The following is a 15032-nucleotide window of genomic DNA, read 5'->3' as shown; positions in this document are numbered from 1 at the left end:
ACCAACATTCACGGAAGCAGCAGTCAAGAGATCAGACAACGTATTGCATTAGGCAAATCTGCTGCACAGGAACTTTTTAAAGTGTTGAAGAGCAAAGATGTCAGCTTGAGGACTAAGGTGTGCCTGACCCAAGCCATGGTATTTTCAATAACCTCATATGGATGCGAAAGCTGGACAGTGAATAAGGAAGATCATAGAAGAATTGATGCCTTTGAGTTGTGGTGTTGGAGGAGAATACTAAAAGTGTCATGGGCTGCCAAAAGAACCAATAGATCTGTGTTGGAAGAAGTGCAGCCAGAGTGCTCCTTGGAGGCCAAGAAGGCTAAACTTCGTCTCTCATACTTTGGACATATTGTCAGAAGGGAACAGTTTCTGGAGAAGGATATCATGCTGGGTAAGATGGAGGGTCGGAGAAAAAGAGGAAGATCCTCAACGAGATGGATCAACCAGGTAGCATCACTGATGGACTCAAGTGTGGCGGCGGTAGTGAGGTTGGCCCAGGATCAGACATTGTTTCGTTCTGCTGTGCATGGGGTCGCTATGAGTCGGTTCTGACTCGATGGCACCTAACAACAACAACAACAATATGGGTCGGAACCGACTTGATGGCAGCTAAGAACAGCAACAACAGTTTTTTCAAGTTTTCATAGACCCTTGGGACCATTATTTAAGTTAAGCCTGTGTAAATTTTTAACTTTGAGATTTTATTTTTAAAAATAGAGATTCTTTTTGTTAGTTTACGTGAAAAATGCATGAAAACATGAGACTTGTACTAGTAACAACGGTACTTTGAAAGGGTCAAAAAAAAAAAAAAATTCGCAACCCTTAATCAAGCTTCTGAGGCTGTAAATCTTTAAAGGAGCAGAAAGCCTCATGTTGTTCCCTCAGAGCCACTGTTGGATACAAACTGCTGGCCTGGCAGTTAGCAACCCAGCGCGTAATCCACTGTGCTACAAGGGCTCCTTTATAAACCCAAACACATACACAAAAGGCAGTCAATGTATTAACCGTATTAATAGTCTAAAGAAGAAAAAGTACATGATCATATCAACCAATGCAGAAAAATAATTTGGCAACGTGTTTTTAAAAAGAAAGGAAATGGAAAATAATTTTTCATGTTATCTGTTTTCTTACAAATTTACTCATGCAGATTTTGAATAATCACTTGATTTAAAATGAACAACAACAACCACATTCTATTCAAATTAATGGTAACCAGGAGGAGTCCTGGTGTAGTGCTGTAGGTAAGCACTTGACCATAAAGTCAATTTGATGGCACTTAAAAACAACAACAACAACATTTTTTAGGGACTTATTCTGCTGTGATGCTGTAGGATAAGCTCTGGACAGCTAACCACAATGTCAATGATTGAAACCCACCAGCTACCTTGGAGATTCTATGCAGAGTCACTCTGAGTAGGAACCCACTGGACAGCACTTAGCAATAAATCTTGAGGGAAGCAAATCACCAGGTATTTCTTCTGTGGCAACGCTGGGTGAGTTCCAACTGACAATGAAATAGTCAACCTAAAATTGAGTGATGAAGGTATCTTCTGCTTTTCAAACATTCGCTGTTTCAAATTTCACCTTTATGAAAGAGCTCTTTTAGGACCTGTTGTCGCCAACAGAAAGGCACAGAAAGAGGATTTTCGCTTCCATGAAAAAAGTGAAAAGCAAAACTAGTCTTCAGTGTTTGCTTTGCAGCAAACTCTTAAAGAGACAGGGTCACTCCAAGCATTGCCAAACTCCTTCCTCTGGCACTTCACTCAGCATTGCCCATCAAGCCGCCATTAATCTTTGAACTGTGTATGTGAACACTACGTTAGTGTTACTCTTAAATTTTTCCATACAAATTAATAATTCTTATTCACTTTATTCCATTTAGGCTTACGAAAGTTTTCATAAAGAACTGCTTAGTCTCACATATTTTGGATATGTTATTAGGAGAGGTCAGTCACTGGAGAAGGGCATCATGTTTGATAGAGTGGTCAGTGAAAAAAGTACACCACAAGCTGGATTGCCAGCTACTGTGGCTACAAAGGGCTCAAACATAACGAGGATGGCTCAAATTAGTAGTGCTTCCTTCTGTTGTACATAGATAGGGTCCCTGAGTAGAACCTACTCAATGACACCTAACCAGCTCTTGTACCATAGCAATAACGGTGGCCTTAACCAGAGAGGAATAAAACCAACTGACCTTCTCACCACGCAGCCCTTTTTGGAATAAAGAGAAAGGAAAAAGAGGTTTGTAACTATGACCACTCAAAAAAGGCAAAGTTGATAGTCTGAGATTAACTTGTTTTTTTTTTTTTAATGAGAAAACTGAATGGGAGACAGTCTACATATTCTCATTTCTTAAAAATGGGGCAGGAAGCGACCACTCCTTTATGTTAAATTGGTTAGATTACAGAAGACTAAACCAAGAAAGATGTCGTGCAACACCTCTGAAAACTGAAAATACATGTTGGGTAGAATTGTCATTTCCGTTTCTGAGCTTGAATGGGGGCGCATCAGCGGGGTCGCCGCGGGACACAGTCAAGAGTGCAAGGAGCCCAGGGCTGCCGGGTTGTGGGTTTTTCCCTAGTGCAGAGAAAGAGGTTGCGGCTTGTGCAGAGGGCAGTGAGCCCTGGCAGAGAGCAGGTGGCAAGAGGCGGCGGCGCGGATCTGAAGCTTCGGCTTCACACTGCCACCTCCAGCGTCCCAGCAGGCTTCTGGCGGCTCCACAAGCGGGCGGCGGGGGCGGTGAAGACGCTCGGGAATACCGTCAGCGCTCAGGGCGGGGCGGCCGCGAGTCGCGGGCAGATGACGCGCCGGCCGGCGGAGAAGCAGCCACTTCCTGGAGGCGCCGGCTGGGGCCGCTCGCTTCACTTAGCGCTGGAGCCGGGAGCCCGCGGCTGCCGCCATGTCCCACCAGACCGGCATCCAAGGTAACGACGGTCGGCGCGGCCCGCGGGGAAGGGGTTCCCGGGAGGCCTGGCAGATCCGGGCGGGTTGCGGGATGGGCAGGGCCTGACTTGGGCTCCCGGCACGGGGAATCGGTCCCGCGGGGAGAGCCGAGCTTCTACGTGTCTCCACACTCCCGTTTCCCGGTGCTCCCGGCCTCCGCCCGTCCCAGCCCCGACCCGAACGCCGCCACGTTGCAGACAGACCAGAAATTCAGAGGAATGAAAGAAATTGGGTCTCCGAAGCGGCGGGGTGAAGGGGCGTGCCCTCCACCGCCCCCGACGTTAGCCCAACTTTCCCCCTTTCCATCAGGTAGGGAAGGGCTGGACCAGTGGAGGCGACGTGGGCTCGTTTATGCTGTGGAGACAGGAGATTCATTTCACGATCAGAAAGACATTGTTACAGACTTTGAACTTGAAAAGAAAGATTCTAAAATCTTGTTCACGTCAGTAAGGGTACTTCCCAAACTCTTACGCACCCTCTTCCATAATAGGAACGTGAATTATATTATGAGAAACGCTGAGGGCTGGGTGTGCTTTGGTTTTTTTCCCAGACGAGCTGAAAGGTCTGATCTTTGTGACTGCACTTAATCATCCGTGCAGGCAGTCGAATTGTATCGGACCTCCATTATTTCCTGGTTTGAAAATGAGCAGTCTGCAAGAGCTGAGCTCATCATCAGAATAAAGTAATATATCCCGAGGTTACTGGAGATCACTTAACGAGAATATAAACCCAAGGTCTTACTTACCCGTTGGTGAGCATTTAATTGTGTGTTTTACAAAGGTCTTTGATATTACCCCTCACCATCCCAACGCACAAGCAAAACAGTCTAAACCTAAGAGCATTCTTTTTTTCATTCGTCTGTGCTAATTTTGACATCTAAATATATAATTATTGCCTTTCATGCTTAAACCTTATGGCAAACACTACTTAAATAATGCAATGTGGTTCTTGCTGTCAAAAAAAATAGCTCAAGAACGAAATTTGAAGCTTTGCAGTGTGCTTATTCGTAACTTTTTGAGAAATCCAAGGTAGTATAAATGATGCATGCAACTAGACTGTGAGGAGAGCTTCAAAAAGTTTGTGGGAAAATTCCAATATGTTTTAATTCCATGTTTTTAAGAACGTTTTAACGATGTTGTTGTTGGATGGAATGTATTTTATTGACTTTGTCTTTAACCCAGAGGATATCTGGCATTTGCTGTTGTTGTTAACGGGAATTTTTAGGGAAAAAAAATGTCGTTATAAAGGAGGTGTCTATCATAAGCTTACAATTGGACTAAAAAATGAAAGCAAGTCACATTGGCAAATGAACAAAACTGTTCTACATAGTTGTCATTTGTCTTTTATTGAATTTGAGTTACTTCAGTGTATTTACTCCAGTGTTTCTGTTGTGGAATACATATGTGGCTAAAGCATAATAGAACTAATATATTTTAAGTGTTATATTATTTAGCTCTATACAGTGTAACTGATGTTATGCTTTTAAGTGTTATCATTTAAATTACTGGTAATAAGAGTGTTCCAAGATTATTTTCTTTGTAGTCTATCCATTCCTTTCTCATTTTAAGTAGCAAAAGAAAGTATTAAGACATTAAATAGAATTTAAAAAGAAAAAGAAAAAAAAGGTTTACTTTTCTTTCTTTTTTCACAGCTAGTGAAGATGTTAAAGATATCTTTGCCAGAGCAAGAAATGGGAAATACAGACTTCTGAAAATATCTATTGAAAATGGTTAGTTGAACATTAAAAAATAATGCTTTTGCCTGGATTATTTGGTACCTTATTTTAGATTTGTAAATCTTTGTTAGTGGTTTGAACCATTAATTAATGTGAAGCAAGGTCACAGTTTGCTGTCTGTAAACTTACCAGCCTTTTAGGTAACTTGGGTCCTGTGCACTTTGGATGTTCCCATGGGTATTTGCTTGATTTCTGAATTCTGTGTAGCTGACTATCAGAGATACAGAAAGATGGTGTTTTTCAGTGTGGCATCTTCCTCTATTACTTTTGTGTCTCAGTTTCTGCACCGCAATTCATTTCAAATTAGTCAGTGCTTCTGTATCTGGATTGGAAGCTAGTAAAAAAAATAATAATAATAATAATAAGTTCCTTGCTAATTGTAATGCAATAAAGTTAGCTTTTATCTAGAAAGAATTTTTTTCAAACTCTCTCATTTTCTGCACCTGATTAAAATCCATGTTACAGATTACTTTTATATGTTGTTTTGGTGTCCTGGTGTTGCCATGTAAAATAAGCACTGGACGGCTAACCATAAGGTTGGCAGTTCAAACCTGTCAGCCGCTCCTTAGAAACCCTATACAGGGTTGCTATGAGTTGGAACCGACTCAATGGCATTTAACAACAATATATGTTGTGTTGGGAAAATTGTGAGGCTATAACAAACTACAGATTGATTCTCTTAAAAGTCTTTTTTCTATAAGCAATAAGATGGGTTGCAGAGGAGAGTCTTTTAATGCTAAAAACTTCAGGGAGATTTGAATAATATAGCTGCTTGGTCATAAATGAATATGTTAAAATATGCTATTTAGTTAAGTACCTTAAAATATTTTTGCCTTGGAAAAATAATTTGTTCTTTCATAAACTGGAAGTATATTTAATTTGCTTTCTAAATTTTGCTTATCCATTAGCAATATCAGGAATAGTTTATAAAGTAATACAATGTAAATATCATACATTTAAAAAAATGTATTTGTCATACAGAAATCTAAATTAAAAAGCATATTAAATACCCATTAAAATGAACTGTACTTTGTACTTTATCCATTTTTTAGCTAACTAACATCTTCAAGGAAGGAAGACACCACTATTTCCAAAACCGTTTTCTGTTTATATTGTTGTTGTTAAGTGCCGTCGAGTCGGTTCTGACCCATAGTGACCCTGAACAGGGTTTCCGAGGCTGCACATCTTTATAGGAGCAGAAAGCCTCATCTTTCTCTCTGTGGTAGTTTAGAACTGCTGACCTTGCGGTTCACTGCCCGATTAGTATCCACTATGCTACCAGAGCTCCTTTCTGTTTATATTAGCTGTTGGGAAAATTACAAAGACTAATACAACAAAAAATAATACAGCAAGTACTCATGTTGTTGCTAAGTGCCATCAAGTAATTCCAATTCATAGTGACCCTATATGGGGTGTCTGAGGAATTTCTAGTGAGTTTGAACTGCCAACCTTATGGTTCAAGGTTCAGCGCTGTACATACGTGTAATATTCTTTATGCAGAGTGTGTATTTTCAATTTTATTTACTTCCACCAAATAACTCTTCAAAGTGACTATATGAGTTGACACACATTTTTAATCAGTAGCATTATGGCCAAATATAGGAGCTAAGCCTGTTTTTATTTAATATTTGCTACTTGAAGTACTGGTATGGCTCTGTAGGGTAAACACTGGACTGCTAACCACAAAGTTGTTATTGTTGTTGTTAAGTGCCATTGAGTAGGTTCCGACCCATAGCGATCCTGTTTGTTGTTGTTATGTGCCGTGGAGTTGGTTCCAACTTACAGTGACCCTGCAAAGGGTTTCCAAGGCTGTAAATCTATACGGGAGCAGAAATCCTCATCTTTGTCCCACGGAACAACTGGTAGTTTCGAACTGCTGACCTTGCAGTTCACAGCTCGATTCGTAACCACTACGCTACCAGAGCTTCTTAGCGATCCTGTTTAGGGTGGTTCAAACCTACCAACCACTTCTGTGAAGTACCTTATATGGGGTCAATATGAGTCAGAACTGACTCGACAGCACTTAACAACAACTGTCCAACTCAGTAGCCTCGGTGTGGCACTGTAGGATAACCCTAGGCTGTTCATCGCCCAGTAGGCTGTTTAAACCCACTAGCCACTCCTTGGAAACCCTATATATAATCTATATGAGTTAGTTGTTAGTTAACAACAGGAACAACTCAATATTAATTTCAGAGATTACACTTTGGAGTGGTTGTTGTTGAGTGCTGATTCATAGCAGCCATCTATAGGGTTTCCAAGGAGCGGCTGGTGGGTTTGAACTGCCAACCTCTGGTTAACAGTTTAGTGCTTTTCCTGTAATGACAGAGCAGGAATCTGATATTAATTTCAGAAATTATACTTTTCAGTGGTTTGTTGTTGTTAGGTGTTGTCAAGGTGGTTCCAACTCATAGCGACTGTATATAGGATTTCCAATGAGTGGCTGGTGTGTTTGAATCTCTGACCTTGTGGTTAGCAGTGCAGTGCTTATCATAAAACACCACATTAGGATTCGTTGAGTGGTAGTTATTTATATAAATCAGTATTTTCTGTGTTGTTGCCTTTTTTCTGTCAACTCTTTGATAAGATTAATAATAATTAGCAGATAATTTATAGTTCTCTTCAACACATTGCCATTAGAGATTTCAAGCTATTTATGTATCTTTTTAAATATTATTCTTTGTAGAGCAACTTGTGATTGGATCATGTAGTCAACCTTCAGCTTCGTGGGAGAAGGATTATGATTCCTTTGTTCTCCCGTTACTAGAGGACAAACAGCCATGCTATATATTATTCAGGTTAGATTCTCAGAACGCCCAGGGATATGAATGGATATTCATTGCATGGTCTCCAGATCATTCTCATGTAAGTCCATTTTTATAGTTCATTTGTTGTTAAATGCTAGAAATAGAAAATGTTCCTTGGCCAAAAGAAGATTAAGAAGTAATAATCATTTCCCATAAAAAGGAACAATTATTGGTAAAAATAATCCTTTGATTGATTAATGTGGAATCAAGAGTAATATGCTAGAATTAGGAGTCTTGCCTTTGAAATTAAAAGTTACTGATTTTAAATATAAATTTATGTGGCAATTTTAAGTACTATGTTGTTGTTAAGTGCCATTGAGTTGGTTTCAAATCACAGCCATCTTGTATAGGGTTTCCAAGGAGAGGCTGGTGGGTTTGACTTGCCAACCTTATGATTAGCAGTCCAGTGCTTATCCTACAACACTACAACAGGACTCCTTAAATGACTATAGGCCTTAAAAAACAAAACAGAACAAAAACTAGCTATTTTGCTCTGAAAGTTACAAAAAAAAAACCCATAAAAATATGTTTATGATAAACGTTAATCATATCCAGTATTGTTGATATTCAACATTGCTCTTAATAGCTACCATTCAAGTAATGGGCATGCCACACAAGTCCCAGTGTAGAAAAGTTGGATAGCAGATTAACTAAATAAAACAAGTGAGGTGTGGTACTGCCAGGTAAGCACTGGACTGCGAACCACAAGGTCTGTGGAGTTGGCATTTCAAACCCACCAGCTGCTCTTTGGAAACCACAGGGTCACTGAGTCCGAACCCACTCGATGGCACATAACAACACAAACAGCCACAACCATTCAAGTAATGGACATACTACAGAAGTGTTTTTGTAGGAAAGTTGGGTAATAGATTGACTAAGTAAGACAAATGACTGTGTTAATAGAATAGGGTCCATTGTTTTAAAGGCTAGGTTTTGTTTGTTATAGAAAAGCAAAATAATTTTTAAAGTTATCTTGATTTCTTTTTCAAGGATGATCCCATTCACTTTAATTCCTTATATCCTGTCTGAAATACTGTATTTGCCTGTATAAGATTATAAAATTCTGTTGATTGGTAGTTACTCTTATTAGTTCTCTGTGGATGCTAAAGTAGACTCTTTAATAATGGTATCTTCTCATCTCTGGATCCCTTGTAAAATGCTGTGTGCCATAAGCACACTAAGAATATTTGATTCTTGGAACAAATTGATTAGTAATAATAGCTGGGTTTGCTTTGAGTAAAATGTCATCGCATCCAGGTTACTTCATTTCAAGGATTTTTCTTCCTTTTAAAGTAGTTTTTAAAATCTTGAACTCATTTTATACACTGAAAAATAAAGACATTTTTTAAAAAATTAGTATTTTCCCCTTTTTGAAAAAGCATGATTTATACTGTAAATTGAAATCTGCGTTGGTGACTATATGTAAAACTACTGAGATGCTTAATTTTTGCCTCAATAAACAGACATGTTTTAATATATTAGTGGGTTTTAACTTTTTACAGTTTATTTTTGTGTTTATGTGCTTGAAGACTTAAGTAAATTAAAAAATCCTTTTTTTAATAATGATATATTTTTATCTGTAAGATAAGTAAACTTTCATGATTACACGTTTAGGTTCGTCAAAAAATGTTGTATGCAGCCACAAGAGCAACTCTGAAAAAGGAGTTTGGAGGGGGCCATATTAAAGATGAAGTGTTTGGAACAGTAAAGGTATAAAACTTATTCATTTAGATTCTGTATGTTACAAATGAATATGTAACTCAATTTATTAATTTGTACATATTTTATATATTAAGTGATTCTAAAACATTAGACTTAGACCCTTAGATTATATTGGGATAGTCTTTGTTAATCCATAGATCATAGACTTCAAAAACTGAAACACACCTCTAAGATCATTTATTTCAACCCCTTCATCTAGCTTACAATTTTCATTTGAAGGATAGAGAGATAGACTTAGTGAGAAAAGCTGCTTCCAAGAAGCAGTACTTTTTCAGTATCTTGAACATTTATTCCCATATTCTAAAAGCAGTAACTATTACTTAAACCAAAACATTGAGGCAGGTAAATTAATGGATATATTTAATTAATTGATTAATTCACTGAGGTAATCAATTAAGATCAAATAAGTTAGGATTAAGAATTCCTGTTACAATAGCTATATGGTAAGTATATGTATTTATACTGTACATTCAAATTAAGAAATTGAAATATATTTTTAGAGCAGCTGCACATCTTCTAGAACTTTCATTCTGGTTCAGAAAGTAATGTAGTGTAGAGCAAGCACAAGACTTGATGGGAAAGCATTACTTGTTCCCTTGAATTGTGAATTGACTCACTTCTGAGCTTTGGTCTTCTAAACCACAAAATTATAGGCTCTTTGGAGTATTCTTTTTTCTTTGAATATAAGAACTATAATAATTGCTTATGAATAATTGTAGAAAAATTACATAAATCATTTTAGTGTAGCATTCATAATTTGAGTATGTTGCTTATTAAGTAATTATAGGACAGACTTTCCCTACAGGTTAATTACAGTTGTCCTGTAGACATGAAACCTGACCCAAGTTTGTTGAGTGCCTGATATCCCTATCATCAATTGCAGAAAAGATTTAGTCATTATAAACTTTAAGAAGTGAAGAGAGGAGGATACTCTTCATTGAAAGTTTTGAAACTTATAAAATTGGGAAGTTAAAGATAGGTAAGAAAAGAGAGTAAAATTCTTAAAGTTACAGTTGTATACTGTTTTATGTACCCTCACTGTGGTTTTACTTGTAGACAGTAACTGGTAACAGTCCATTTCTGTACTTATAGGAAGATGTATCACTACATGGATATAAAAAATATTTGGTATCACAGTCTTCTCCTGCCCCACTGACTGCAGCTGAAGAAGAATTACGACAGATTAAAATAAATGAGGTAAATTAAAGTTTTGCATACTTGGAAGATTATAAAGTGTTTTAAAATGCCATTATGTTAATAAGTAACTAGAGAATAAAGGAGTGAAGAAGCATACGTTTATTCTGCTTAGTTTAGAAACAAGACCATTTCATGTGTTTGCAGGGAATAAAAGTAAAAAGTATTAAACTTCATATCCATTTCATAAATAGCTTTCTCCTCTCTTTATTATGTCCTTTTCAGAATAGTAAATGTTCCATTTTGGAGGTCAGTTGTTTTTAAGTTTATATTTTGAATAAATGGGGAAAGTGTTACCCATTTGATAAAAAAAATATTATATCTAATAATTTTGAGTTATTTGAAGCTGGATATTTAGTTTCAAAGTTCATGTGATGGCTGACTAAAGAGTACAAATGCTGTATAGGATGTTAAAGAGCTTTAGGTCTAGAATTAGTTTTAAGAAACACTACTTAGATGGAAGAAATACACATGGAATGATTATTTAAGTATTTATTGATCATGTTAGAGTCAATAAATTTGAGCCATATTTTAGTTTATCATATTTTCCAAGATTATGAGTCAGAATAGCAGCTGTATTTCTACTGAGATTTTACAGAAAAGAACAAGGAAATCAATCTAAAAAGTGGAAATTTTTTAATAACTTGGCAGCAAGGATCTATCATATTATTCTAACTCAAGTTATTTGAATAGGACTTTTTACAGATATTTTTACAAGTTTGATAGTTTGTTTTATTCTTTGCAATCAGAACCCAGAGGATCATATTGGGGTATGCATTTGCATAATATTCTATGATGTTTCATTATCCAGAATCATTTATGCTGTAGAATCTCCATTCATTATTTTTTTCAAATTAAAATTTCGATTTAACTTTTCTGTTGCAACCCTGCAAATGAGACCCTGTACTAGCTATCATTTATCAAATGTATACCAATCTTAAACTTGTATGTTGAAAGCTTTCTTGAAGTATCCTTCCCCTTCCAGTACATGTGTACCTATGTCCTTAGTAAAGAAAGCTCTATGTCTGGAACTTCTGCAGTAGTAGAACTTGTTGAGCTGTATTGTGTCTTTTGTATATTGTTTGTACTCCTTTCAATTTATTGCATGGTGTTTGTGTTGCATTTATGTCCGAAAAACAAAGTAAAGCTTTATACAACATTGTATGTTATACCCCACTGTTGATAATTTTTTTTAATCAAGTGACGTTTTACAATTTATGTAATTTGATAACACTGTCAAGCACTTACGTTTCTCACTGAAATTTTACTAAAAGAAACCATGTAAGTAAACAAAACCAAGCCCTACTACCACTGCACATTCATTTAAGCCTTCACTCTGAACATTTTCATGAAGGTGTGTCATGCACTCTGCATGTTGACAAAGTGCTAATAGGACCAAGTTCATCATGTTTTAAGTTCTTTTAATTATAAGTTGGTCAAGCACTAAATGAAGTTTACTTAATATAAATTGGGTTTTTTTTAATGTCTTTGTCATGTGTCTCTATTAAATGCTGAAACCATACCAGTAAATTAAATATCCTATCCTATTCAGGTTCAGACTGATGTAAGTGTGGACACTAAGCATCAGACACTACAAGGAGTTGCATTTCCTATTTCTCAAGAAGCTTTTCAGGCTTTGGAAAAATTAAGTAACAGACAGCTCAACTATGTGCAGTTGGTAAGAGATATGTAATGATTATTCTGAAATAATAGTTCTCTCAGAAACTCTGTACAGAGTGGCTATGTGTCGGAACTGACTCAATGGCACTTTAGCAACAACAATGTTTTTCCTATGTGGCTGTGTAAGGTTTATTTTTAATTCTTTTTTATTATTATTTTTAATTATGAAGGAAATATGTATTTTTCATGAAAAGTCATGTTATACATAACTGTGTGAGTTCTTCTTACCCTTGTCTTTTCCACAGTTTTAAAATGAATTCTGTGTCTCTGTTTTAATGAATATTTTCTCTCTTACCTGACAGGAAATAGATATAAAGAATGAAATTATAATTTTGGCCAACACTACAAATACAGAACTGAAAGATTTGCCAAAGAGGATTCCCAAGGATTCAGCACGTTATCATTTCTTTCTGTATAAGCATTCCCACGAAGGAGACTATTTGGAGTCCATAGGTTTGTGATACATTGTTTGTAACATGCTACTTTCTATTTGTGTGTTTGCATTTCAGCACTATATTCTTACTGATTTCTTGCCCAGACAACTTGATAGTTGTTGTAATTGATACGTTGCTAATAATATTTATTATTTTAATTTGCAGTGTTTATTTATTCAATGCCTGGGTACACGTGCAGTATAAGAGAGCGGATGCTGTACTCTAGCTGCAAGAGTCCTCTGCTAGAGATTGTAGAAAGGCAACTACAAATGGATGTAATCAGAAAGGTAGACTCATCTGTTTATTTGAGAAATGTGTTTGTGCTAGGTTTTTCTATATCCAAAATTTCTATAGACTTTCTGTCATCTTAAAACTAACTAACAACATTTGAAGTACTGAGCCCTTTAAGCTTTGCGCAGATGTTGTTACGTGCCATTGAGTTGATTTCAATCATAGTGACCCTGTATACAGTTTCCAGAAGTCCTGGTGTGTGGTGCGATAGGATAAGCACTGGTTGATTTAAACCACAAGGTGGATAGTTCAAACCTACCATTCACTCCTCAGAAACCCTTTACAGGGTCACTGTCAGCCAGAACTGACTTGAGGACACTTAACAACAATTGGGCTTCCAAGGCTGTACATCTTTATTGAAACAGAGAAAACCTCATTCTTTCTCTCGCTGGGCACCTGGTATGTTTGAACTGCCTGCTGACTTTTTGGTTAGGAGCTGAGCACTTTAACCACGGCACCACTAGAGTTTATTTCTTGATTATGTAACCAATTACAAAAATGGTGTGTTGAGGGCATCTGACTACCTTCTACTTCATGAGGAGGGTGAGAAGCACCATCCACAACAGCCCAGTGCTGATTGCTATGAAGCAGAGGTCAAACTTACCTCCACCCTCCTACCTTTTTACATCAGCCGTTCCTCCTACAGTAAGCTCTGCTTCCCTACTGGGTTTGATAATTCATTGCAGTGAACACATCCAAGATTATGGGTTTTATTAGGGAGTTGTTGTTGTTAGGTGCCATCGAGTCGGTACCGACTCATAGCGACCTTATGCACAGCAGAAGGAAATGCTTGCCCGATTCTGGGCCAACCTCACTACTGTTGTCATGCTTGAGTCTATTAGGGAGTAACAGGGTACAATTCAGAATCAGGAATGACTCCGGATATAGTTCTTCAGTAAGGACAGCTTTGTCTTAGTCACTGCACTGCTTAGGCAAGCATTACAAACGTTAACTCCACCAATAAGTGCCCAGGGAGACCCCATTCCACCTGTAAGTGTTGACCTGAAGATGCTCAACTCTCTCTTGTTCCCTCCTCCTAGTGCCCAGAGGTACCTCACTGCCAGTAAGCCTCCTCTCGCTCTGTGGATCAGAACACCCACTGTAGCCACTTTGTTCCATCTTGTGCTGGTATCCTGGTTCTTGCTGCTGTTGCTTTTCTGCTGCCCTTTCTCACCATCTCATGCCTTCTCCATTGCTTTAGTTCTATCTTGGTTCGCTGGGTCTAGGAGGTTCGCAGGACTAGGACCCTGGGTTCAAAGAGCATGCTCCACTCCTGGGTTCTCCTGGTGGTAATGATGTCTACTCTATTTCTGGAATGGCTCATTTTAAGCTTCGCAGGAAAACAAAACTGACAAATCCCGTTTCTATGCATCTGTTTGCATTGTTAACAATCTGTCTAATACTATTGGTGGGCTACAAGCACCTTATTTGTTCAGTTCCACCCAATCTTTTGGGGAGAAAGATGAGGTTTTCTGCTCCTGAAAAAGATTTATAGCCTCTGAAATCCTACGCAGGGTTGTTATGAATCCGAACTGATTCCACGGGACCACCACCACCACCAACAATCCAATCCAATCTTTGCTGGGAATTAACAAGACCATGGCTAGAAAGGCCATGTATCAGTTGCACTGCAATAAATAACTTGAAAATATAGAGATGCCTTTTATTTGTAAACATTATTTAACTGAAGTGGTAAGAAGAAATGGTTGTAGCTTATTATCTATTAAAGCATTAAGATATAATAATAATAATAAATATCTATTTTTGAGGGATGTAGCCCCTGTCCTTCAAAAATAAAGAAAATGAAATTGTTTATCTGTGATGCTGATTTTCTCTTGCCAGAATGGGTATTTTGTATTTACTTATGAGCATTTATACTTATTTTGGAGTCCTAGTGTGGTGCTGTAGGATTAGCACTGGACTATTAATTGCAAGGAGTCCTGGTGTGGCACTGTGGGCTAATGCGTCAGACTGCAAGTTGTTTGAACTGCAAGGTTGGTGGTTCAAGCTTACCAGCTGCTCCTTGAAAACCCTATACAGGGTCACTATGGGTCGGAATCGACTCGACGGCACTTAGCAACATTAATTGCAAGTTCGGTGGTTCAAGCTTACCAGCTGCTCCTTGGAAACCCTATACAGGGTCACTTTGGGTCGGAATCGACTCGATGGCACTTAACAACATTAATTGCAAGGTCGGTGGTTCAAACCCACTAGCTCCTCCTA

The 15032-nt window shown here is 37.8% G+C and overlaps 1 protein-coding gene across 1 annotated transcript; it reads left to right on the top strand.

Moving 5' to 3' along the window:
- The first annotated feature begins 2818 nt into the window (after positions 1–2818).
- On the top strand, positions 2819–12889 carry TWF1 (twinfilin actin-binding protein 1). The gene is made up of 8 exons (XM_006865349.1): positions 2819–2927; positions 4598–4675; positions 7368–7546; positions 9103–9198; positions 10303–10407; positions 11957–12082; positions 12387–12537; positions 12684–12889. Exons 1-8 carry the CDS (start codon positions 2903–2905, stop codon positions 12887–12889), a joined length of 966 nt encoding a protein of 321 aa, XP_006865411.1. The 5' UTR covers positions 2819–2902.
- Positions 12890–15032: the final 2143 nt, after the last annotated feature.

The sequence above is a fragment of the Chrysochloris asiatica genome, unplaced genomic scaffold, assembly GCF_000296735.1.
Source record: "Chrysochloris asiatica unplaced genomic scaffold, ChrAsi1.0 scaffold00077, whole genome shotgun sequence".
Lineage (NCBI taxonomy): Eukaryota > Metazoa > Chordata > Mammalia > Afrosoricida > Chrysochloridae > Chrysochloris > Chrysochloris asiatica.
The sequence above is the reverse complement of the archived record's forward strand: the minus strand, read 5'-3'. Positions and strand labels throughout refer to the sequence as shown.

Bases quoted from the DNA above. Each gene is read 5' to 3' on its own strand.
- TWF1 (XM_006865349.1), top strand. From the start codon at position 2,903: ATGTCCCACCAGACCGGCATCCAAG. The intron at 12,083-12,386 runs GTAAGAGATATG...CTTACCTGACAG, and splicing joins AGCTCAACTATGTGCAGTTG to GAAATAGATATAAAGAATGA. The intron at 12,538-12,683 runs GTTTGTGATACA...TTTAATTTGCAG, and splicing joins AGACTATTTGGAGTCCATAG to TGTTTATTTATTCAATGCCT.